This window comes from Chinchilla lanigera, unplaced genomic scaffold (genome assembly GCF_000276665.1).
Source record: "Chinchilla lanigera isolate Chin_1 unplaced genomic scaffold, ChiLan1.0 scaffold00113, whole genome shotgun sequence".
Taxonomy (NCBI): Eukaryota; Metazoa; Chordata; class Mammalia; order Rodentia; family Chinchillidae; genus Chinchilla; species Chinchilla lanigera.
Window position 1 is genome coordinate 2,716,247 of NW_004955514.1, and position 21,042 is coordinate 2,737,288.

Below are 21,042 nucleotides of genomic sequence, written 5' to 3' on the forward strand. Positions count from 1 at the left end.
CTTGTCCCCAGTGACCCAGCGAAGCCACCCTTGCAGCACCGGGCGGGCTGGTACCGGCGTGTGCACGATGCTTCGTTGTCATGGAAACCCGCAGAGGCACCGCCACCTCTCGGCTCGAGTCCCCCACAATATACCAGATGGGGCCCCCGAGGAAAACCAGCCAGTGGGGCACGGTCCACCCAAACGCCCCAGAGCCGGGCACCATGCGCTTGTAAACTTTAATTCATACAGTAGAAAACATACAGTACAGCCACGGCGGGGTCCACGGACAGCAAAGCTCACAAGCACACCTTGAGTAGCGCACCAGGTCCTGGGAAGAGCCCGTTGGCTCTGGGTGGCCATCGGCTGCACCCTGGACTACGTGGGGAGGCGAAGCCGGCTCAGTCCTCACACCCAGCGGTCCCAGCTCTGTCCTGCTGCCCCGTGGTCACCTTGGAGGGACGGCTCCTCCAGGCCGCCAGGTGGTGTGCCTGTCACTTTCTGTGCCCTGCGAGGGTGCACCCCAAGGCCAGTGCACGGCGTGGCTCTGCAGCGGGGACGTTCACTGGGCACCTAGACCAGGCCGTCAGACCGGACTCCTCTAGGGGGCCAGCTGTGCACCTGCCCACGAGGACTCTGGGTGGCGGGGCGGCAGCCCCTGTCATACGCTGTGTGGGTCCACCTGCCGTTTGCTGCAGCAGGGGAAGCCAGCGTGGGCTCAGAGCAACGATGTTCATGGGGAGCAGGGAGCTGAAGGAGAGGCTGGCGGCCGGACAGGGCGCTGGGGACAGGGCGGGCTCCAGGGAGCTGCAGGAGTCTTCTAGGTCCCCGAGAACCTTCAGGAGCACCTGTGCTTGGGGACATCAGGCTTCCCTTGCTGCCTGGGATTTGGGACTGAGGCTGAGATTCAGACCCCGCCTCGGGCTCAGCTCCTGGACACGGGGAGGAGGCTGCTGGCCCCACTGAGGACCACACGGTCCTTCGTCCTGATCCTGGGGAGGTTTCACTCCACCTGCCACCTGCGGCTCTGGCTCTGGCGCCTGGTGCTGGAGGGAGGCGGAGCCTCACAGGACGACCTCGGGAGCGATGCTGAACAGGAGGTCATCGTTGCCCCGCCGCACCTCCAACAGCAGTGGCGACTCGGTCAGGATGGCCTCCTGCAGCTCGCTCGAGTCCGCCAGCGGGCGCCCATTGACCTTGACGATGATGTCGCCATCTTGGATGCCGCCTCTGCCAGTGGAGAGACACAGTCAGTGCACGGCCTCAGGAGGCCGGGCCAAGCCCAGACACACGTATGGAGGCAAATAACGAGGTTGCAGTGACCAACGAACATCCCTTAGCAATGGATGTTTCAGAGGAGCAAGGCTTCCTCTCATCTGACCTTGGAGTCTCGGTGGAGACGGTAGGAAGAGCCTTCTCATTCCCCGGGAGGGGATGAGGTTGCTTCCTGGCTGGGGATGGTAAGGTCTGAGGTGGTTCTTAGCCCAGGCGGGGACTCTTCAGCCTCCCTTCCCAAAGGAAGCGCCACTCAGGCCCAGGCCGGCACAGCTGGTGCTCTGGGGGCTGTGAAGCCGGCCAGCACCCCTTGGCTGAGGGCGAAGCGTGTCCAGCTCTCTTCCTCACAGCTTTCAGGAGGCTCAAGGCCCGAGAGCTCAGGGGGAGGCCCAGCGCCGGCCCTTGGCACCCGCGCCACCCGCCAGGCTGTCAGCTCCCCTCCCCTCGGCCGCGCCGCCCGGCCAGCAGAGCCTACCTCTGGGAAGGGGAGTTGGGGAAGACCTCCTGCACGTAAATGCCACTGCTGACCGCGGGGAAGTCCGGGTTGCTGGCCTTCAGCTCTTCCACCAGGCTGGAAAGGAAGAGCGGCCGTGTGGCCTCCCCTGAGCCCCCACACCAGCTCCTGGGTATGAAGCTGCCCCTGCCCACCACTGCCCAGGCCAGAGGAGCGGCCTCCCCAGGCTCCCACTGCCCTGCCCCTCACCAAGGCTCTGTGCCCCTCAGGCCTGAGTGGGCGCCTCAGGAGAAACCCGGTGTCCATGGGCGGTTATAGTGGGGCAGGGAGCGTGGCTGGATGGGGGAAGGAGGATAGGCGGACGATGAATGGACGGGTGGAGGGCTGGTGGGAGGGATGGAGGATAAATGGACAGAGGGAGGGAGGGAGGAGTGGACACATGGACAGGGGGTCAGTCACGGAGCCCTGGGACTTGGTTGGTGTCCCTGCCCATCCTTCCCCTTCTCTCCTTCGTCCCGTTTGCTCACTCCACACCGCTGCTGTGTATTTGTCCTGACAGAGCCAATCGGAGGACCGGCCGGATGCCCTGCTCACCCCGACAGCTCAGTGCCAAGTAGGAAGGGCAGGGCGGGGCAGGGGGGTGTCCCCCAGACAGACAATTCCCACACAGTGGGACCAGAGCCATGCAGAGGGGCAGCTCCCTCCCCGAGTGTCCCAGGCGGGCAGAGTGGCAGTGTCCCTCCACGTTCACGCACACCGGAAGCCCAGAGCATGACCGTGCTTGGAACAGGAGCTTTGCGGTGTAACGAGTGAGGGACCTGGAGGTGAAATCCTCAAGGACTCAGGGTGGCTGTGAATCGTGCGTGGTGTTTGTGTGAGAGGAAGAGGAGGGAGACTTGGACGCAGACACGCAGAGAGGAGGCAGCCACGTGGGGGCAGAGGCAGGGGCCAGAGCGACGTGAACATAAGCAGAGGATGCCAGGGGACAGCAGGGCGGAAGAGGCAGCAGGACGCCCCGCTGACTCCCCGGTCTCAGCCTCGTAGCCCCACGGCTGTGAGAGACTGCCTTTGGGGCTTTAAAGCCACCACGTCGTGGTGATGTGTCGTGGTGACCCCAGGACACGGGTCCAGGAGGGGCCCTGGAGGAGGGGCAAGAGGGCAGAGCAGCCCCGGCGTCCGCGCAGAGGGCCCAGCCAGGCACAGGTCGGGCACAGCGGGCAGGACAGAAGCAAACCACGTGGGGCTGAGTGGCGGGGCGGCCCGCGGCTCACCTGGGCGTGATGGTCCGCATGCGGATGCCGATGAAGCGCTTCTTCCAGTCTGGAAGGAGACAGCACGGCTGGGTCAAGGCTGCCGTGAAGAAAGCTGCCCGCCCCTGGGGACCGGCGGAGAGACAGTGCCCCGCAGGGCCAGGAACAGCAGGAAGCGTCCTGCTCAGCCGCCCAGCGCCCCATGGGCCTGCTCCGCACAGCTAGGGCTGTCTGGGCCCTGTCCGGCTCTGCTACCGGGAGCTCCCTTCCCCACAACCCCTCTGCCCCGGAATCTGCACCTCCAGCCCACGCCATCCCCAGGCCGGCAGGGCTCCCCCTCCACTCCATGTTGCTGCTCCCTTAGATGTCCTTGCTCCGAACAGAATCAGCCCCGTGCCCTCCCTACAAACATACTGTGACCGGGTAACGCCTCGAGCACAGTGTGTGGGCCCCTCTGCCCTCCACCCCAGAGCCTTGGCAGGTGACTCGGACACTGACGTCTAAGTCACACTGACGGGGACTGCACCATAACGTGAGACTCAACACATGAAGGTTTCATCTCACAAAAGTTTTCTGACCACAGTGGAATGAAGCAGTAAGACGAAGATGTCTGGGAAAGTAATAGCGTACCGGTTAGAAAAGGCCTCACACCTCGGCTCTTGTCTTACAAACTAGAGAAAGAACCCGAAGGAAGCCCGGAGGGGCAGGAGACAGGAGACCAGGATGATAAGCAGTAAATGGAGGAAGCAGAAAGACAACAGAGAAATTTTTTTTTTTCCCGTACGGGGAATTGAACTCACAACCTTGCACTTGCCAGGCGCTGTGCCGCTGAGCTAAATCCCCAGTCCCAACAGAGAAAATAATTGAAGACCAAAAATAGATTCTTCAAGATCAATAAAACTGGTAAATCTTTAGCCAGTGTGATCACAAGGAGGAGAGAGAGGACCCAAGAAGAATCAGGGTGCGTCGCGGGACACCCCTTGGCCAGAGTTGGTCACCAGGCAGCACCAGAACAACTGACCCCAACGTATGAATCCCTCACACACTGGACGCAGCTCTGCGATTCTAAACGCTAAAGCTCACTTGGGAAGAAACAAGCGACCTGAACAGCCTTCCTTCCATTAAAGACGACCAATCCGTGCCTAAAAATCCGCCCGCAGACAGGGTCAGGCCACCCTGTGTCACTGGAATGGGACCAGCTCACTGGGGAAGAGGCGGCTCGGGGCCTACAGACTCCCCCAGGGACAGGGACGGACAGACCGCTCATCTCCCGACCCCCACGCCCAGCCACAAGAGAACACCAGCCCTACATCCATCTGGAAGACAGACAGAAATGGCTTTAAACGCTTTCAGCAATCATACCCCACAACATCTAAAAAGGACAGCATGACATGACCAGGCGAGATTTCCCACAAATGCAAAGGGGATTCAGCACTCAAAACTCAGCAGGGCCAGTGCACCAGCTTTGGATCAGTGCAAAAGCACACAGGAGGCTCAGACGGGAGCTCACCTCTGTTCTCAGCCAAAGCGAGACACAGCAGGGGCACCTTCAACCCACCATAGGGGGCTGTCATATCCAGGAAGCGTTATCCTGGGTACAAGGCGTCTATTAAAACCTAACGTGGTAGCTGGGCATGGTGGTGCACACCTGTAATCCACACTCAGGAGGCTGAGGCAGGAGGATTACCTTGAGTTTGAGGCCAGCCTGGGCTACATAGTGAGTTCAGGGGCAGCGTGAACTACATAATGAGGCCCTGTCTCAACCCCCACCCCCCAAAAAGATCTTAACGTGGTGCTTAAAGGGAGAAAGACCGATTCTTTTCTCTCTAAGCTTGGCTACTGGATGAGGATGTCTGCTTTCACCACTTGCATTTCACATTTTCTAGAAATTCCAGCCAGGCAAGAAAAAAAAAAGTCATTCTGATTAGCATCAAAGAGGGGAGAGTTGAAGTGAATCTACAAGAGCTACTAGAGCCAGTGAGCTATCAAATCTGCAGGACATCGTGTGATTCACACACAAAGACTGATTTTATTTATACAGTCTCATGTCAACCATCAGAAATTAGCCTGTATATAACAGATTATAAGTAAGACACAGTGGCCCACACTTGTAATTCCAGCATCCTAGGAGGCTGAGGCAGGAGGATCATCTTGAGTTTGAGACCAGCTTGGGTTACACAGTGAGTTCAAGGCCAGCCTGGACTACATGGGGAGATCCTGTCTCAAAACACAAAATGAAACGAAAGGAAGCAATGAAATGAAATGGGAAAGACCCTCACACGGCTGCAGCAGCTGAGGCCGTGGAAAGGGCTCCGAGACAGACAAGGGAAGCACGCAGTCCTTCTGTCTTCTGAGAAAGCTGCAAAGGCACTGGAGGAAGGGCCTCCGCTCAGCCAGCATGCCAGAGCAGCTGGGTCTCCAAGGCAAAGACGCGAAGCACAAACCTTTGATGGACACTTTGCACTGTTTAAAAAACTGCACAAGCATCGCAGTCCTAAGCATGGGCCCTGAAGAGCAAAACTTGCAGGAGAAAATCTTTCTGACCTTGGATCTGCAAAGATCACTGAGACACTACTCTCACCAGAAACCTACACTTCATAAATGTGCCCGACCGCCTCAGCTGGGGTGTGGCTGGGAGGGAAAGTGCCTGACTAGCTTGCCTGAGGCCCTGGGTTCCATCCGCAGTACCACCAAAAAGAAAAAGAAAAAAACATTTTCACAGAGCTTCGGCTTTTTCAAAACACCCCCTGCCCTGCTGCGTACTGAGGACGGAAGCCAGGGGCTTCACAATGAACTATATCCCCAGACCTTTTATACATGTTTTCTGTAGAGACAGGGTCTCACTGAGTCATTAAGTTGCCCAGGCTGGGCTCAAACTGGTAATCCTCCCGCCTCAGCCTTCCAGAGTGCTGGACTGGACAAAACACAGGTCAGAAAGTGTTTGCGGTCCATTTGTCCTAAAAGAATTCTATCTAGGAAGTCCCACAACTTACCAATAAGAACACAAGCAACCTCCAACGTTCTAGTGACAAAATATCTAAGCAGATGCTTCAGGAGAGGAGACAAAGGGCACATGGCGTGGGCACGGGGGACTCAGACGGCGAGAGCGGGGGACAGGCCGCCCCCTCCCGGACCCTGGGGTCTGGTCAGCCCGGCACAGCTCAGGCTGCAATTCCTGCGCCCGCGGCCAGCAGGGCCTGTCCCCAGGTAATAGGCGCCTTCCCTGAAGTGCAGCCTGGGGCCACCTCTGTGGCCAAGGGTGTCCTGGGTAGGGGACGCCACTGCCCACGGCAGGCGGCATCTTAACCCCAGCCCTTCTCCCTGTGCTTTTACTGAAGAATCATCAAACCCAGGCACATTCAGCTCACTGAGCTGGAAAGAAACCAAGGGAAGGAGATGGGGCGGGAGGTTAGGTGGCCCCCAAGAGTCACCGTCTCAGTGTGAAACACAAGCTTCACCAATAATCCTCAGATAGCAGCAGAGCTGGGTGTGGCAACGCACACCTATAGTCCTAGCACCCAGGGAGACTGAGGGAGGAGGATCCCAAATTCAAGCCCAGCCTGGACAATTTAAGGAGACCCTGTCTCAAAATAAAAGGGGTCCAGAAGGTAGCTCAGGGTGAAGGTACTGGGTTTAAGTCTCAGTACTGGGAACAAAAACCAACCCAGTAACAGGGTGCAGGGGGAAGGGGATCAGGGAAAAGGCCCGGGTGAGCCGGGAGCATTTGGGGACTAGCGTGGCAGGGAGGAAATGTCACTGATGGCCCACAGCTTGTTGTAAGGCCCAAGGATGGCCGGGTGAAGCCCGTCTGCGCGGGACCCGTCCCTGGCCCATCCCTCAGCCCCTGGGCCCCCGTCCACACTACTTTCCGTAAACGCCCCCGCCCCGGCTCCCGGCGTCTCTGAGGGCCCCTCACCGAGACTCTCCCCCACCTTTCCAGTCAACTGCAGTCAGCATGTGCCCATCACGGTGGGCACTTCTGGTGTCCCTTCTCCCATGGCTCTGGTCCCCCCAGGGCTGTGGCTGCCCATACCTGGGCATGGGAGTCAGGACCATGACCCCTTCCCTTGAGGAAGGGGACGAGAGATGCCAAGGGCACTGCACACCCATGTCTACCGCAGTGCAGCTCACAGTAGCTAAGCCGTGGCAGCGGCCTACATGTCCATCCACAGGTGAATGGATGGGGACAACGTGGTCTTCACACACCACGGAGTACTACTCTGCCCCAAAGAAGGATGAACTTGAGCCATGTGTGGGAAAATGGATGGGCCATATGTGAAATAAATCAGACACGCAAGCTTGAATGTCCCATGGTTTCTCTCATACAAGAAACTCCAGCTATAAACAAAGAGCAAAACAAAAGACAGACAACAGGAAGCAGATCTTTGAAAATGGACAAGAAGCACCCTTTGTACCTCCGTGATTCAATAAATAGGTTGTATGTTTTAAAGAGTTTTAGGTTAACTGGGTTTGGATCATTTAATATTTTTATTTTAAAAAAAGGCAAAATCAAACCCCTGCTTCAGGAGGATTTTAAATCTCTAGATCTGTTATAAACTAAGACCCATGGCCTCTAGCTGTCCCTGCTGCCCCTGGGGAGGGACATGCTTCTGGCAGGGAGCCAGGATGAAGTCGTAAGGACAGAGACAGCACAAGACCAACACAAGACCAACCCAGGACTCCGGGGCTCTTGTCTGAGAGGAGAGGAAAGAGGAGGGCAGGGAAGGAGGCCAGCACCCCAATTGTATGCAAAGGTCACCCCGGTCTGATAGCCCTAGTGATTCGGGCACCCAGAGGCTGAGGCCAGACTCAGTTCTCAGAGAAGGGAAGCAAGGTAGAGCCTGGGTCTAGTAAGGAGCTTCCTAGCAGCCAAGAGGAAAAGGGCTTCAGGTCAGATGGCCACTGTCCAAGAGGAGGAGCCATCTGCTTCTCAGGAAGGACAGGTGCTGCCTGGCTCCAGGCTGTCTTCACCCCGGCCCTCAGGGTCCTCCAGGGCAGCTCTTCCTGCCTCAGGTCCTCATAGCGCCGCTCTTGGCTGCCCTGGGCTCCGGGTGCTTGGCGGTGGGTGGTGGAGGAGGGGCGGGCACGAGGAAGCCCCGAAAGGTCAGTGCAGTGCTGGTGAGAGGGCTGGAGGAGACAAGGGGGAGCGTGAAGGTGCGGGCGTGGGGCTGGGGCTGACCCGGGCGTGGCCCAGATGAACGGCAGGAAGGGGAAGCCCTGGGGCTGAACAGGGAGGTGAGGGCCGCCAGGAGGAAGGGCCAGGGCTCAGAAGTGTCCGCACGCTCGCTGGGTCAGACACTCTAGAGCTGGCAAGGGATGCTGGGGTCGTGTGGGAGCAGACAGGGTGTGCTGGCACCCTGTGTGGACGGGGTGAGCAGATGGAAGCCAGCAGCAGGGTGACTTCCGAGGATCGGGGTGCTGGCTCTGCTCCTCTGGAGGACAGAGGTTGGCATCTTGGCACAGGGGACACCCTACAGGGGTCTGCAAGAGCCACAGGCTGATAGCAGGGGTGCTGGCAGGGGTGGGTGGAAGGAAGGAGGAAGGAAAGGAGGGAAGGGACTGGGGTAGGTGCATGGGTGGGTGGATGGAGGGATGGGTAGAAGGGCAGGTGGCCCAATAGACAGGTAGGCAGGTAGATGGATGGATGGATGGATGGATGGATGGATGGATGGATGGACAGATGGACGGATGGGTGTGCAGGTGAGTGGATGGATGGACAGGTGATTGGATGCAAACACTGATGCATAGGTGGGTGGCAGGGAAGATGGACAGACAGATGGGTGGCTGAAAGGATGACAGATGATGGATGGATGGATAGTCAGAGACGGATGAGGTGGGTGGACAGGCTGGGGTTAGGTGGATGGGTGAGTGGGTGGGGCAGAGGGCAGGACTGACCACCAAAGAACAGGTCAGACAAGAGCCCTGGAGTCCCAGCTGGGATGGTGGGAGCCTCGATCAGAGACCTCAGCCGCAGGACACGGTCCGGACGGCGGGGTGAGCACGGCGCCCACAGCACCTGGCACAGGCCTTGGTGGCAGAGGGGCCTCGTCCAGCGCAGCCTGCCTTACCTGCCCCGGGGGAGCTCGCACCTTTGGTGTGCTTGTCCTGGAACTCGGACAGGAAGCGGGTGATGCGGTCCGAGGGGATGGCGAAGGAGATGCCGGCCGCGACCTTGAGAGTGTTGATGCCGATGACCTCGCCATCCTGGGCAGAACGATGGGGGATGGTCACCAGGGCACCCAAGGCACGGTGTCCACAGCTCTCTTTTCCACGCCCACTCTGCCAGGGATGCCCTGACCCTCACTGTGACTCCTGGGCAGCCCTAACTTTCCCGAAAGGGTCACCGCTGCTCAGAAAGCCTCCCTCTCCCCGCTACCCTCGAGCCCTAGGGACTCCCTGCTCTCCCTGGAGGCAGTTTCCAGGGCGCCCGAGGCTCTGCCCCCTACCCCCAGCTCTCTGCCCCGAAGAAACAGCGCCCACTGGAGCCAGAACCACCTCCTGCTGGCTGGGAGGGAGGGGACAGCAAGTCCCCCAGGTACGCCTTCCTCCTGGGAGCCAGGTAATAGGTCAGGGCGGCCCCACAGCACCCCACTCCCACCCTGTCCTTCACGGCCCTGTCCGTCACCACCCTGCACAGCGCTGCCCATCCCTGACCTCACTCGGGAAAGAGCCCTTCCCAGGCTAGTGTGCACCCCAACCTGCACCCTGGCTACAGCAAGGGGCTCATGGACTGGGGGAGCCTTGGACAGGCACCAGTGTCCTCCTGGTCCCCGAGGCTCTTGAGGTAGGAAGGCAGGCTAGCAGAGGACCCAGGAGACTGCAGCTCTAGGCCCAGCCTCAGCCTGTTGCCCCACCCCCACCACCAGGGTGACACCCAGCGGCCCCTGGTCCTGGCTGCCTGGGTGTAGGATGAAGTTTCGCCCTGCACAGGTGGCCCCAGGGCCATCTGGATAGGGCCACCAGCCACCCCACAACTCCCAGCCTGGCTTCTGCAGTGACAGTGCCTGCCTGTGCCTCGGTGGCCCCTCACTGTACCCTCCCCGGCACCCCTGCTCCCTGGTCTCCCTCACACGCCCGCTGAGACCCCTCTGCCTCCAGGAAGCCCTCCTTGCCCACAGCAGCCTAAGGGCCTCCAGCACCAGTCTAGAGCCAGTCACGCTGCCCACACAGCTCTTGGATGTGTCCCCTCCAGGACAAGCCCTCCTGAGGCGAGGACTTCACCCGAACTTCACTGAACTCCCTGCTTTATTCCAGGAAAACCTCACCTAGGTGAGGAGCCTGGCTTTGGGGCCAAAAGCGGGGATAATGACTGAGGAAGGGTGGCAGAGGGAAGGAGGGTGCCCTCCCATCTCCACAGGGGCCCAGAGCCTGGCAGCCTGGCCTGTCCGGCCGTCCAGCCCACTTCAGGCTCTGGGGGCTGCTGTCCCACGGGAGTCCTCGTTCCTGACAGCGCCATCCTCCCAAGGAGCCCAGGCAGCACGTGCAGCACCCCCACAGCCCAAGGCTGGGCCTGCAGCCTCTACGGCTGTACTGGGGGGCCTGTCCCCCCTTTGAGGCTGTGCCCGTGTGACCAGCGCCCCAGAAACGAGAGACTTTGGCTCTAGGGGACACTCACCAGGTTCACCAGGGGTCCTCCAGAGTTTCCATACTGCAAGAAAACAGGGTGTCAGCTGTGCCCCTGGCCCCTGCAGGTCCCCAGCTCGGCTCTCGACAGGGAGAAGGTATGCCCGGCCCCACCTCACAGCGAGAAAAGCAGGGGCGCAGTGTGAGGACGGAGCCTGAGCTACAAGGGCACGCGGCCCAGCCACACGCTTTGGCGCCTTTGCCACTGAGCAGCGCCCGCCGGACACATGCAGTGCGGGGCAGTGTGCTCCTGCCATCTAGGCCTCCAGAGACTGGCAGTCCCAGCATCATGGGTCACGGCAGACACAAAGGTCGCGCAAGGGTGTCCGGGCTGAGCTCCACGAAGGCTCGGCGTGGTGGCAGAACCCACACCCAGGGAGAAGCCAGCCGTGTGGGCAGACCTTTCTTGCTAGTGGGTGTGTCAGGCAACAGACAGGTCTGGGGACAGGGAGCGACCAGGAGGTTTGGGGCATGGACGGCAGGCGCCCACTGACCCCTCCGGGACTCACGTTGATGATGGCATCCGTCTGGATGTAGTCCATGTCCGAGTCCCGCAGGCCCAGCTCCTTGCCGTCCCGCTGGGCGCTGCTGACGATGCCTGCGGTCACCGTGTTCTGCAGGGCAAAGGGGCTGCCGATGGCCACCACGAACTCGCCGGGCCGCAGGTCTGCCGAGTTGCCCAGCAGCAGCACCGGGAGCTTCTTCTGAGGAGGGAGGATGCGGAGGAGGCTCAGGGGACCCAGGGTCCTGGCTGAGCAAGCTCCCACGTGGCCAACGCCCCGGGGATCACACGCGTGTCACCCGCCCGGTTCCGGCTCTCTGCTGTGACGGGAGCTGCCCCTTCCCGGCCGTGCCTCTCACCTTGGGGTGGATCTTGATGGTGGCGATGTCGGACTTCTTGTCGATGTCTTTGATGGTGGCCTCATAGGAGTCTCCGTTCTGCAGCTGCACCTTGAGCTGCTGCCGGCCTGAGACAGCCTTGTTACTGGACACCACGTGGGCGTTGGTGACGATCAAACCGGCCTCCGACATGATGAAGCCAGAGCCGCTAGACTGGGGCACGTTGCGGCCGAACAGGGGGTGTCTGCAGGGGGCGGGCAGGGCAGCGCTCAGGGAGGCCTCAGGTTGGGGGAGTCAGGTACGGGGGTGAGGGACACACATGCTTGGTGTCTCGGGGACCACTTCCTGGCCATAAACAGGTGACATCATCACTGCAATGTGCTGCAGTGACCCAGCTCGTGAGGACGGTCACACTGTCTGACCCACAGCGGGCACTGACACGGGGAAGCCTAGCCAGGCGAACCAGGACTCTGCCCTCCAGGCTGGGCCCAGCCCAAGGCCTGGTAGAGCACAGGCACAAGGCCTCCAGGTTGCTAAGCAGAGATGAGTAGGGAAAGGGGCCGAGAGGCCTGCAGCGTGCAGGAGACGAAAACCCTGTGGGTGGAGTGTCCAGCACGGGGCAGGGACAGGATGATCTCTGGAAAGTACAGAGCTGTCACCTGATCCGGCAGGACCAGGGACAATAGCTGGCACCCTGAGCTCTCCCTTGGAGCCAGGCACGAGTTCCCTGGGTGCAGGAATGTGGGCCGGGGCTGTGTCCCCCGAATCATGCCCAAGGCCTAACCCTCAGCCGCACATGCAGCCCATTTGGGAGCGGGCTCTTGGCAGAAGTTCTCGTGGTCCCCACATGTGGGGAGCAGCGTCCTCCCCTCAGGGAGGCTCAGACACACACACACAGGGCGCAGGTCACCGGAGACAGCTGGGACGGCGCATCTACAGGCCAGGGAGCCCCAAGGATGGCCAGGCACCCCTAGGAGTTGAGAAAAGCCTGGAACAGACTGGCCTCAGAACCCCCGCAGGGCCTGGCCCTTCTGGCACCCCAGCCTTCGCTTCTGCCCCTAGAGATGGGAGACAGTGTGATTCTGCTGCTGAGGCCCTGGGAACTATGTAGTCCCTGTCTCCGGTCCCTTTAAAGGCGAGAAAAGCGATCCCAGAGACACTGAACCCCTTGTCTGGGCCAGGCAGGAGGCACAGGGCAGAGCGGGGCGCTGCAGGCTGGCATCACTCCTCAGCCGCCCTGCACGATGACCCCAGCATCTGTCCCGGAGGGCTGCCTCCATCCCAGAGGCCTGTGCTGTCCACTGTGGCCGTATGAGACGGCCAGGGGTTCCTGTGGCCGCCACACCCACACCTGGGTCAGGTCACTCCCAGAGGCTCCTTGCTGGGCTGGCCTCGCCCGCCTTGGATTGTCATCTCTAGGCTGAGAAGGGACATTGTCACCGGCCAAGCAGTCTGTGATTAGCTGGCTCAGGGCCGGTGTCCCAGGCCTTCCGGGGAGAGGCTGCAGCGACCCAGCCACCCAAAACCTGGGGATGTGCCACTTACGCAGCCAGTTGTAATTTCCTCGGGAAATTACACATCTCAGGGGATCACGGCCTGAGGGAGGGCAGGGAGGGATCACCAGGGTGGCGGGGTGCGCTTGGCTCTGGGGCCGGAGCCCCCTGTCCACCCCACACGGCCCCCAAGGACCTGGGGGTCTTCAGACCCCGCCTTCCACCTCCAGAGAGTGGGAACCACACAGCTGCTTCCAGGGGTTCATGGGAGATGCAGCCATGAACCAAGGATCAGGAGGGGCCCTGGGGTGCCAGGGTCCCCCCAGAGGTTGAGTCCCAGTGAGCCTGGCTCCCTCCTTTGCTGTGGGTGCCCTTGGGCTGCAGCAGGTACTGGAAGAACCCCCTGTATGAGACGTGGGCTCTGTCCCGAGGGGCACTGACACCCAGGAACAAGGAAGCCCTGAGCTGGACCCAGCAGCCTCTTGGGGTCAAGCAAAGGAGCCAGGCAGCCGGGCTCCTGATCCCAATCAGGACCAGCAGGCTCCCTCCCATCTGACGCCTGTTCACCGCTGCTTCTGGCTGGGCCCACACCCAGGGCCTTGGGGTAAGAAGGGCGCTGAGACCACAGCTGGAGCAGCTCACACCTCCTGCCTGCACTTCTGGGGTCTCGGTCAAGGTGGGAAGAGACCAGGACTCACACGAGCCACGAGACCTGTGGGCCCGTGTGTTCTGGCTCAGACCAGCCCGGGCGTGGGGACATGAAGCAGGTATCTGACACCCTGAGAAGCCGCCGGGGACCTGCGGGGAAGACAGGGACCCCACGCACCTCAGGAAGAGCTCGATGTGGACCACAGCAGGTGCGATCTTCTCCACCACATCAGCGATGAAGTTGAACTTGTACCGAGGGCTGCTCACCTGGTGGAGACCTGCGCTGGCCAGAAGAACCAGGCGTGTGAGGGGCTAAGCCCCGGAGACCCCACACCCCTCGAGAAGGGGGCTCCTTCCCCTGAGGAGACGGCCACAGTGGGCCTGGTCCTACCGCCCTGCTGCCGACTCAGAGGCCAGAACTCGAGCCTGGGGACGTGCAGCACACCCACAGGGCACCGAGGTCAGCGTGCCTGGGCCTTTGCAGGCCCCACAGGACAGCAACGCCCTCTCCTCACTGCTCTGGTGGAGGCGGTGAGCCCCAAGGTGGACGCTGCACTGCCAGGGCCCAGTGGAACCCCCGCCCCTGACCACAGCGCAGCCCCTGCAGGCCGGCTGGGTGGTGCCTTGGTGCGGCCAGGTTCCTCCTGGCCTCAGCGCAACCCTACAGCATGGGTCCCCAGCATGGCCGTGCCCAGAGCTCTGGGTGCCACCATCTGGCATGTGTTCTGCTCGTGCCCGGGAGAGCACACGCTGTACACCGTGGGCTTGGTGGGGTGTGGCCACCCCCAGGTCAGCAGCTTCCGGCAAATCGTCTGCCCTCTCTGGGCTTTGACCGCCTCTGGAAAACGGGCCTGGGCATCCTTCCCGGGCCTGTGGGAACGGGGTGCCCATGTGACTTGCGGATGGAAGCTCCTGCACAGGGGAAGCACTGGAGGCTGTGGGGGTCACCTCGTGCCGGCCTCCGGGCACCGGCCAGCCTGAAGCAAAGGCCACCGTCTGGGTGGCTGTGTCCACGCTGTGAGGCACTGGCGCCTGGGGTCTACGCTGGAGGAGGAAACCCCAGCACAGGGTTTGGAGGCCACAGGATGGCCACTCCATGCTCAGGGCTCCCTGCGCCCCGACTTCCCTGCCTCCCAAAACCTCAGAGAGGGCCCTGGGTCCTCACACTGTGCCAGTCCTATCCCCCCGGCTCCCCGTCTCACAGTCCTGGGGCTCAGGCCCCTGCCCCTTCCCTGGCAGGAAGGAGGGAGCTACTTCCGCTGCCCAGCAGGGCTCTGCCCCAGACGCACCCGCACTGACGGCTCTCAGCCCCCAGGGGCCTGGAGGATCTGGAACCTGGCCTCCCTCACTCCACGTGCTGTGCCCGGACAGGTGTCCAGAGACTCCCAGAGGGTCACAGAGGACAGGAGTCCAGGGGCGTCACCTTCCCAGGGTGGCCTCCCTCCACCACTGCCCGTCCCGCTCCTCCACGGACAGGCTGGGCCGGGCCTGGCCTCCCCATGCGGCGCCCGTGACTGCCTTCCGCACGGTGGCTAGACACAGAGGACCGCTGTGCTGAGGGACAGGCGAGTGGCCGCGGGGGCCAGCACAGCACGTCCAGGGAGGGGAGAGAGGGGAGCCGGGCGCGAGGTGGGAACGCAGAGATGCTGACCCGGCCTGGGGCAGGGGCCCTCAGTCCAGCCCAAAGGCTGCTGAGAATGCCACAGTGACAGAAGGCGGAGGACGACGTCCCGTCCTGCTCAGCGGGACCGGCTGCTTCACGGTGACTTCAGTGGGGAGGAGGGCACCTCCGTCCAGCCCACCTGGCCCCCAGGGGACCTCGCAGCCACAGCAGGCCCTGGGACCATCCACGTGGCTGGAGTCCGGGGGACCGGACCACCCTCGCTCTGTACTCGGTGACCTCCGGAAAACATCTGGCAGGACGCGGAAGCCACACGGGCAGGCACTAGGGCGCGGGGTGCAGGCAGAGCAGTTTTCCCTTTGTCTCAGACTCCCGAGCTTCTGCCATAGGCGGGTCACGTACAGACAGAGCTGAGAATAAAGAGCTGAGGGGGGGGGCTGAAGACAGTCTGCTCTCTGTCCCCAGCAGCACAGGGCAGGCAGGGGGCTGTGCGGGGTTCTGGGTTGGGTCCGGCCCAGCACAAGGTTGAGCCACAGGTCAGGCACCAAGGGGGTCAGTCTTAGAACTCCAAGAAGTGCCAGAGGCCCATTTTCCAGCCGGGGGAACTGAGGCCGGGAGGCCAGCATCCTTCTTGGGGACAGCAGGCCTGGCCAGGGCCTGGGTCAGGGGACAGGGAGCCCGAGGACCCCGCAGGCCCAGTCAGGCCTGGCCCTTTAAGTTGGCCCCACACGGATGAGTCAGCGGTGAGTCAGGGCGGGCCGGGGCTGGGAAGCAGACCGTGTTTATTTGGGTTTGGGGAGCCCCACCCCCACACCGTGGGGCCGAGGCTCTGAAGTCAACAGACTCAGCTGTGGCTGTTGTGTTTTGTACTTTGTTTCAAAACCAAACTAAAGCAGAATCAGAAGGCTCTGGCGGTTGGTCAAGGAGAACTTGACACAGAGCAGAGCGGCGAGGCCAGGTGTCCAGCGTGTCCCTGGGGAGGGCAGGGCCAGGCGGAGGGGAGAAGTCCAGTCTCCAGCCCTGGCTGGGAGCCACTGGCTGCCACGGAGCAGATGGGGAGAGCGAGGCCCACAGTGGGAACGTGAACAAGCCAGACACTGCAGAGCCACCATGGACGGCTGCAGGGGTTGTGCACTGCACAACAAAGAGCAGCATGGTCCACTTCCCTTGGAGCGGTGCAGGGTTCAGCCTGCAGAACTGTATGCAGCAGTCCCTCCAGCACAGGGCTGAACTGCGGTTCTGCTCCCCACACTGGGCTACTCAGACGAGAGTCCCCCCCGCCCCCGGGCTGCCTCCCTGCAAGGCCTCACGAGTTGCCTAGGTGCTGCACCCTCGATTTCCTTACCTGCAACAAGGGTGGCAGCGGGCCCTCGCTCACAGCTCCCTGGCAGGGGATGGGATGATGATTTTAAAGTGCTGTGCAAAGGGCCGGGGATATAGCTCAGTGGCAAAAGCACTTGCCTGGCAAGCGCAAGGTCATGAGTTCAATTCCCAGTACCAAAAAAAAATAAAAATAAAAAAATAAAGTGCAGTGCATGGCATGGGGGACAGTGCACACGAACCTCCACCCTGGAGTGCGTGTGGAGGGAGCAGCCCTGGCCCCGGGACACTCCAGTGTCATGCCGGGACCCAAGGGTCACCTAGCTCGTTGGTCAGGCAGGACGGCTTCCTGGAGGAGGAGGCTGGGCAGCTCTGCACGAGGCCTGGCCGGCCCGGGGCTCCACACTACCCAAGGCAGCTGGGGGCAGGGCCCCTGCCCTGTGGGGTGGATGTGGGGATGGGCAGAGAAGCCAGGCTGGACACAAGCCCAGGTCGGGCCGAGGCCGGCTCTCCCGGAGGCCAGGCAAGCCCCAGTGTGGGGCAGGCGGTGCCTGGGTCGGGGTGGAGGGGCCTGGCTGTGCGCCCGGGGCGGGTCCCCTGACCTCTCTGGGCCGTTTCTTCGCAGACTGTGTAACTGCTGATTCCCTCCTGAAGAACCACGGCAAGAATTCATGAGATCACCATACTGGGCGACGCTCTGTCACTGTGACCCCGTGACCCCGGGGTATGAAAGGGGCGTCCCTTGCGTCAGATCGGGGCCTCTGCTCTCCCGCCCCCGGGCAGGCCCTGGCCCAGGGGTCACGGACAGCAGCACCGCCACCGTGGAAGACACAGCCGGAGCGGGGCCAACGCTCACAGTGGGAACGGGGCTCACGGGGGCCGGGGAGGAAGAGCCAGGCACTTGGGCACCGCGTAGGGCGGCTGCTGGAGGCTGTGGGGCCCTGGGCCGAGCATGGGTCTCCCTGCCTCTGCTCACTGGCCCGGCCCGGTCCACGGTCATGGCCGGCATGGCACGCACGGCCTGTGTCTGCTGCGGCCAGGATGGGACTTGGGGACCTCGTTCCAGCCTCCACCCGCCCCAGCGTCCTCGACAGACCACGCAGGGAGGCCTGGCCTCCGGGTCAGGCCTCATGGGTCACGGCCAGGGCCCTGTCCCTGTCCCTGTCCTGGGCCAGAGCGGAGGCTGCGTCTGCGACACTGCACGCCTGTGACACATGCACCCGACGCCCCACGCATGCCCCCGCAGCGCTCTCACTGACACTGTCCCCAAGCCCGCCCTCCTCGGAGGCCACACCCTTGTCCACCCTCACGGCCACCACCCCAGCTGTCCTGAGACCCAAGCTGCCCCTGGCGCCCCCTCTCTGAGGGCCATCGTGCCCTGGCCCAGGACACCGGCCTTGCTGTGAGCGGCCGCCAGACAGCGGCCCCCTCCTCCCCAGCACCCGCACGCCTAAGCCGCACGCCGGCCCCTCACGGCCGGCCTCTCCAGGGCCTCCAGCTGCTGCCACAGGAAGCCCGCCCTGATCTCCTCTGCCCCACCCTCTAGGTGGTTTACCCTGTCTGGCTTCTCCCTGTCGTCCTTTGTCACCACACCCCATCGGGGGCTCTGCTGGCGGTAGAGCGAGCCCTCCTGGACCTCACACTGTCTCACTGGGCTCCGGCCCCCATGCCCGGCAGTTGGGCTGCCCTTGGATGCCCACCTCGCCCCGCTCTGCGCAGAGGCGGCCCTGGGCCTCAAGTGTGCCAGGCACCACAGCTGCCCAGGCGGGGGGGGGCACGGCCGCATCTCCATCCTGTGCACGCAGTCGGGGGCTCTAGGACATGTGCGGCCTCAGAACCTGCTCCGAGGTCAGACATCAAAGCCCGGGCTCTTAAATGAACAACACGGGTGGCGCCGTGGGGCCTAACCACCCTGGCCGGCCACAGGCGCTGGACTCAACACTCAAAGCCTTCAAGTCTGCGGGCTCAGGCTGGGGGAGGAGGGAGCCTTCCCCATGCAGACCCAGTGTCACCCTAACAGCCGCCTCACCGTGAGGCCACCTGGCCTGAACATGAAGGACACACGGGGGCTTAGGACCAGGCCCCATGAGGCTCAGCATCTGGGCTGGATGCAGAGATGGGGAACAGGCCAAGGAAGAATCATGCAAATTCTGCCAGCAGGCTGGTGAGGGCCAACCTGGGCACCGTGGCAGGGAAGGCAGCCCAGGGTGGGGGGCATCTCAGCTGGGGCAGGAGGAGGGAAGCAGACAGTGGCACAGTGTGTGCAAAGGTCCTGGGGTCAGAGGGAGCCCAGTGTGGCCGGAGCTCAAGGATGCACAGGTGGCGTGACATGGCACTGGGAGGCAGCACCGGGCCTCAAGTGTGGGGAGCCCTGGAGGGGGTCATGATGGTGCCAAGCAGGACAGGCTGTCAGGGCCACGGTGGCTGCTGGGTAAGAAGTGATGATGAAGGGGAAAAGAGGGGGAGGTCGAGAAGGACTGGGGTTGGAGACCCCGCTGTGACCCTAGCAGTGATACCCGGTCTGCAGGCCCCGAGTCCCTGGCACCAGGCCACTCCCTGAGGTTGAGAAGGGGACAGGCCCGACCCGTGCACAGGGGGGAGCAGGAGGAGCTGGTCTCCACGTGGGGTGCAGCAGCACCCAGCACAGCGGCACCTCACGCACCACGAGGGGGACATCATCCAGTGATTTCCACTGCACCCGGGGGCCGGGCTGCCCGGGAACACTGCACAGGCCGTCAGGCCCGTCTGGGGTGCCCCCAAAGACAGCCAGGGCCCCCGAGGGCACAGCTTCCAAAGCCAGCCAAGCCCCAGCCTGCCCAGGTGGCCTCAGCCCCACGTGTCACCCCCGCCCGGGCATCTGGGGGTCCGAGAAAGGGCCAGTGCTCCACAGGGAGGACACTGCAGCCCCGGGGCGGCCTGAGTGTGAGGTCCTTGTGCCACAGGAGACAGTGGCCGGGCTGCCCACGGTCCACGTGTGACCGGTACCCTGGGGTGGGCGGCAGCCCTTCGAGGACAGACAGCCAACAGGCTGGGTCAGGGAGCCGCTCACCCCGCCCGACCCCGGCTCCCCGAGGTCTCTCCAACCTTGAGCCCCAGTGGCGGCAAGCGCTCGGGGGACCCTATGCCTCCAACTCTGCTCTACCAGGGCTTCCCTCGGCCGCCCCGTGCACAGGGACCTCAGGGCCCCCAGACGCCCGTCCTGCACGTGTCTGCTCCTCAGACCCCGTGTGTGAGCCCGAAGTCATGCCTTCCATCAGTCAAGCACAAGGACTGTGACAACTACCCGCCCGCAACCTCTTGCCATGCCTGGCCCGGAGCCCCCTTCCGGTAGTGTCTGCCACCTGAGGGCCAGTGCCAGGCCGCCCCAGGCCCGCTACCACTCAGAAGACAGTGCCAAGCCCCAGGCTGGATGGGCCAGCCGGCAGGACCATGTCGTCCTGCCTGGGTTCCCAGGCACGGCCTGAGGCCCCTCACCCCACTCAGGACCGCACCCACGCGGAGACGCAGGTGGGAGGCTCTGACCCCGGGATGCGGCGGCCGCTCACTGTCCTGAGTCTGCCCCGCTCGGGTGTCCGTCCCCCAAATCCCCACACCAGCCTGGCCGCCCCAGCTCAGCTCACAAGGCACAGCAAAGCCTCCAAGACCTCCACCACCGAGAATGCCTTTCCCTACAGCACCTGGAAGACCCCTCTGGGGGGTTCCCAGCCCTCCAGGTGGTCAGTGCACCCCGAGGTGCCCCCAGGCCCTGCAGAGCCCTCCAGACCGCTGGGCAGTGTCCGTCCAGCTGCCGCGGGCTGCAGGCACCTCGCGTGTTGCCCTGAGCAGGGGCCCAGCACCAGCCTTGGCCAAGACCCTGCCTTCCTAAGTGCCCCTCAGACAAGGACAGGGCCGGCGGGGTTCTCCCCCAGAGTCCCACATGTGGAGACCTGTTCACGGCCAGAAGCAGCCACCGCTGGTCAGCACGGCTGTCCAGGGACTCAGGTTCTGTACCACAGCCTTTCCCCGTGGAGCCCAGCAATCCAGGGACCCCACTGGATGCTCCCAAAGGGCCCCCCAGAGACCAGTCCTAGCCACCCGCGGGAAGCAAGAACACCTAGCGCAGGAGACGCAGGGCGACGCCAGGAGAGCCAGCGTCCAGCCCTGTCCTGGCCGCGGGAGGACGAGCACCGGGAGTTCATGGGAGCCTGAGCCAAGGAGCCTGGGGCGCCGGCACTCCAGACGCCAGTGCGCCAGCGTTTTGTTGGCCGAGGGTCAACATTTACCACCAGGGCCTTCATTTCTGTACCCGGGGCCCCGAGGGCCGGATGCACGTTTTCAGAGCGCCCCTGCAGCTCGGTCCTTCCCGGGGCCTCAGTGTCCCCAGCCCCTGTCCCCCGGGGGTTGCTTACCCGAGGGGCAGGCGCCCTTCTGCAGCACGCGCACGGGCGTCCCCGACAGCTGCAGCGCGCGGCGGCTGGCGGCCTGCAGGGCACACACGCTGGCGTGGGTGCGGCCGTCCGTGCCACACACCGGGCTGGCCCAGCGGCAGCGGCACACGCC

General features: G+C 62.9%; 1 protein-coding gene across 1 annotated transcript in view; it reads right to left on the reverse strand.

Annotated features, from left to right (window-relative positions):
* Window positions 1-201: 201 nt before the first annotated feature.
* Htra3 (HtrA serine peptidase 3) overlaps window positions 202-21,042 on the reverse strand; it is a gene marked incomplete in the record, with an annotated part of 24,143 nt that continues 3,302 nt past the window's right edge. Inside the window, 9 exon segments of the mRNA XM_013506746.1 lie at window positions 202-1,209; window positions 1,730-1,825; window positions 2,980-3,028; window positions 9,027-9,162; window positions 10,574-10,606; window positions 11,091-11,285; window positions 11,443-11,665; window positions 13,741-13,840; window positions 20,892-21,042. Coding sequence (XP_013362200.1) covers window positions 1,044-1,209; window positions 1,730-1,825; window positions 2,980-3,028; window positions 9,027-9,162; window positions 10,574-10,606; window positions 11,091-11,285; window positions 11,443-11,665; window positions 13,741-13,840; window positions 20,892-21,042 — 1,149 coding nt within the window.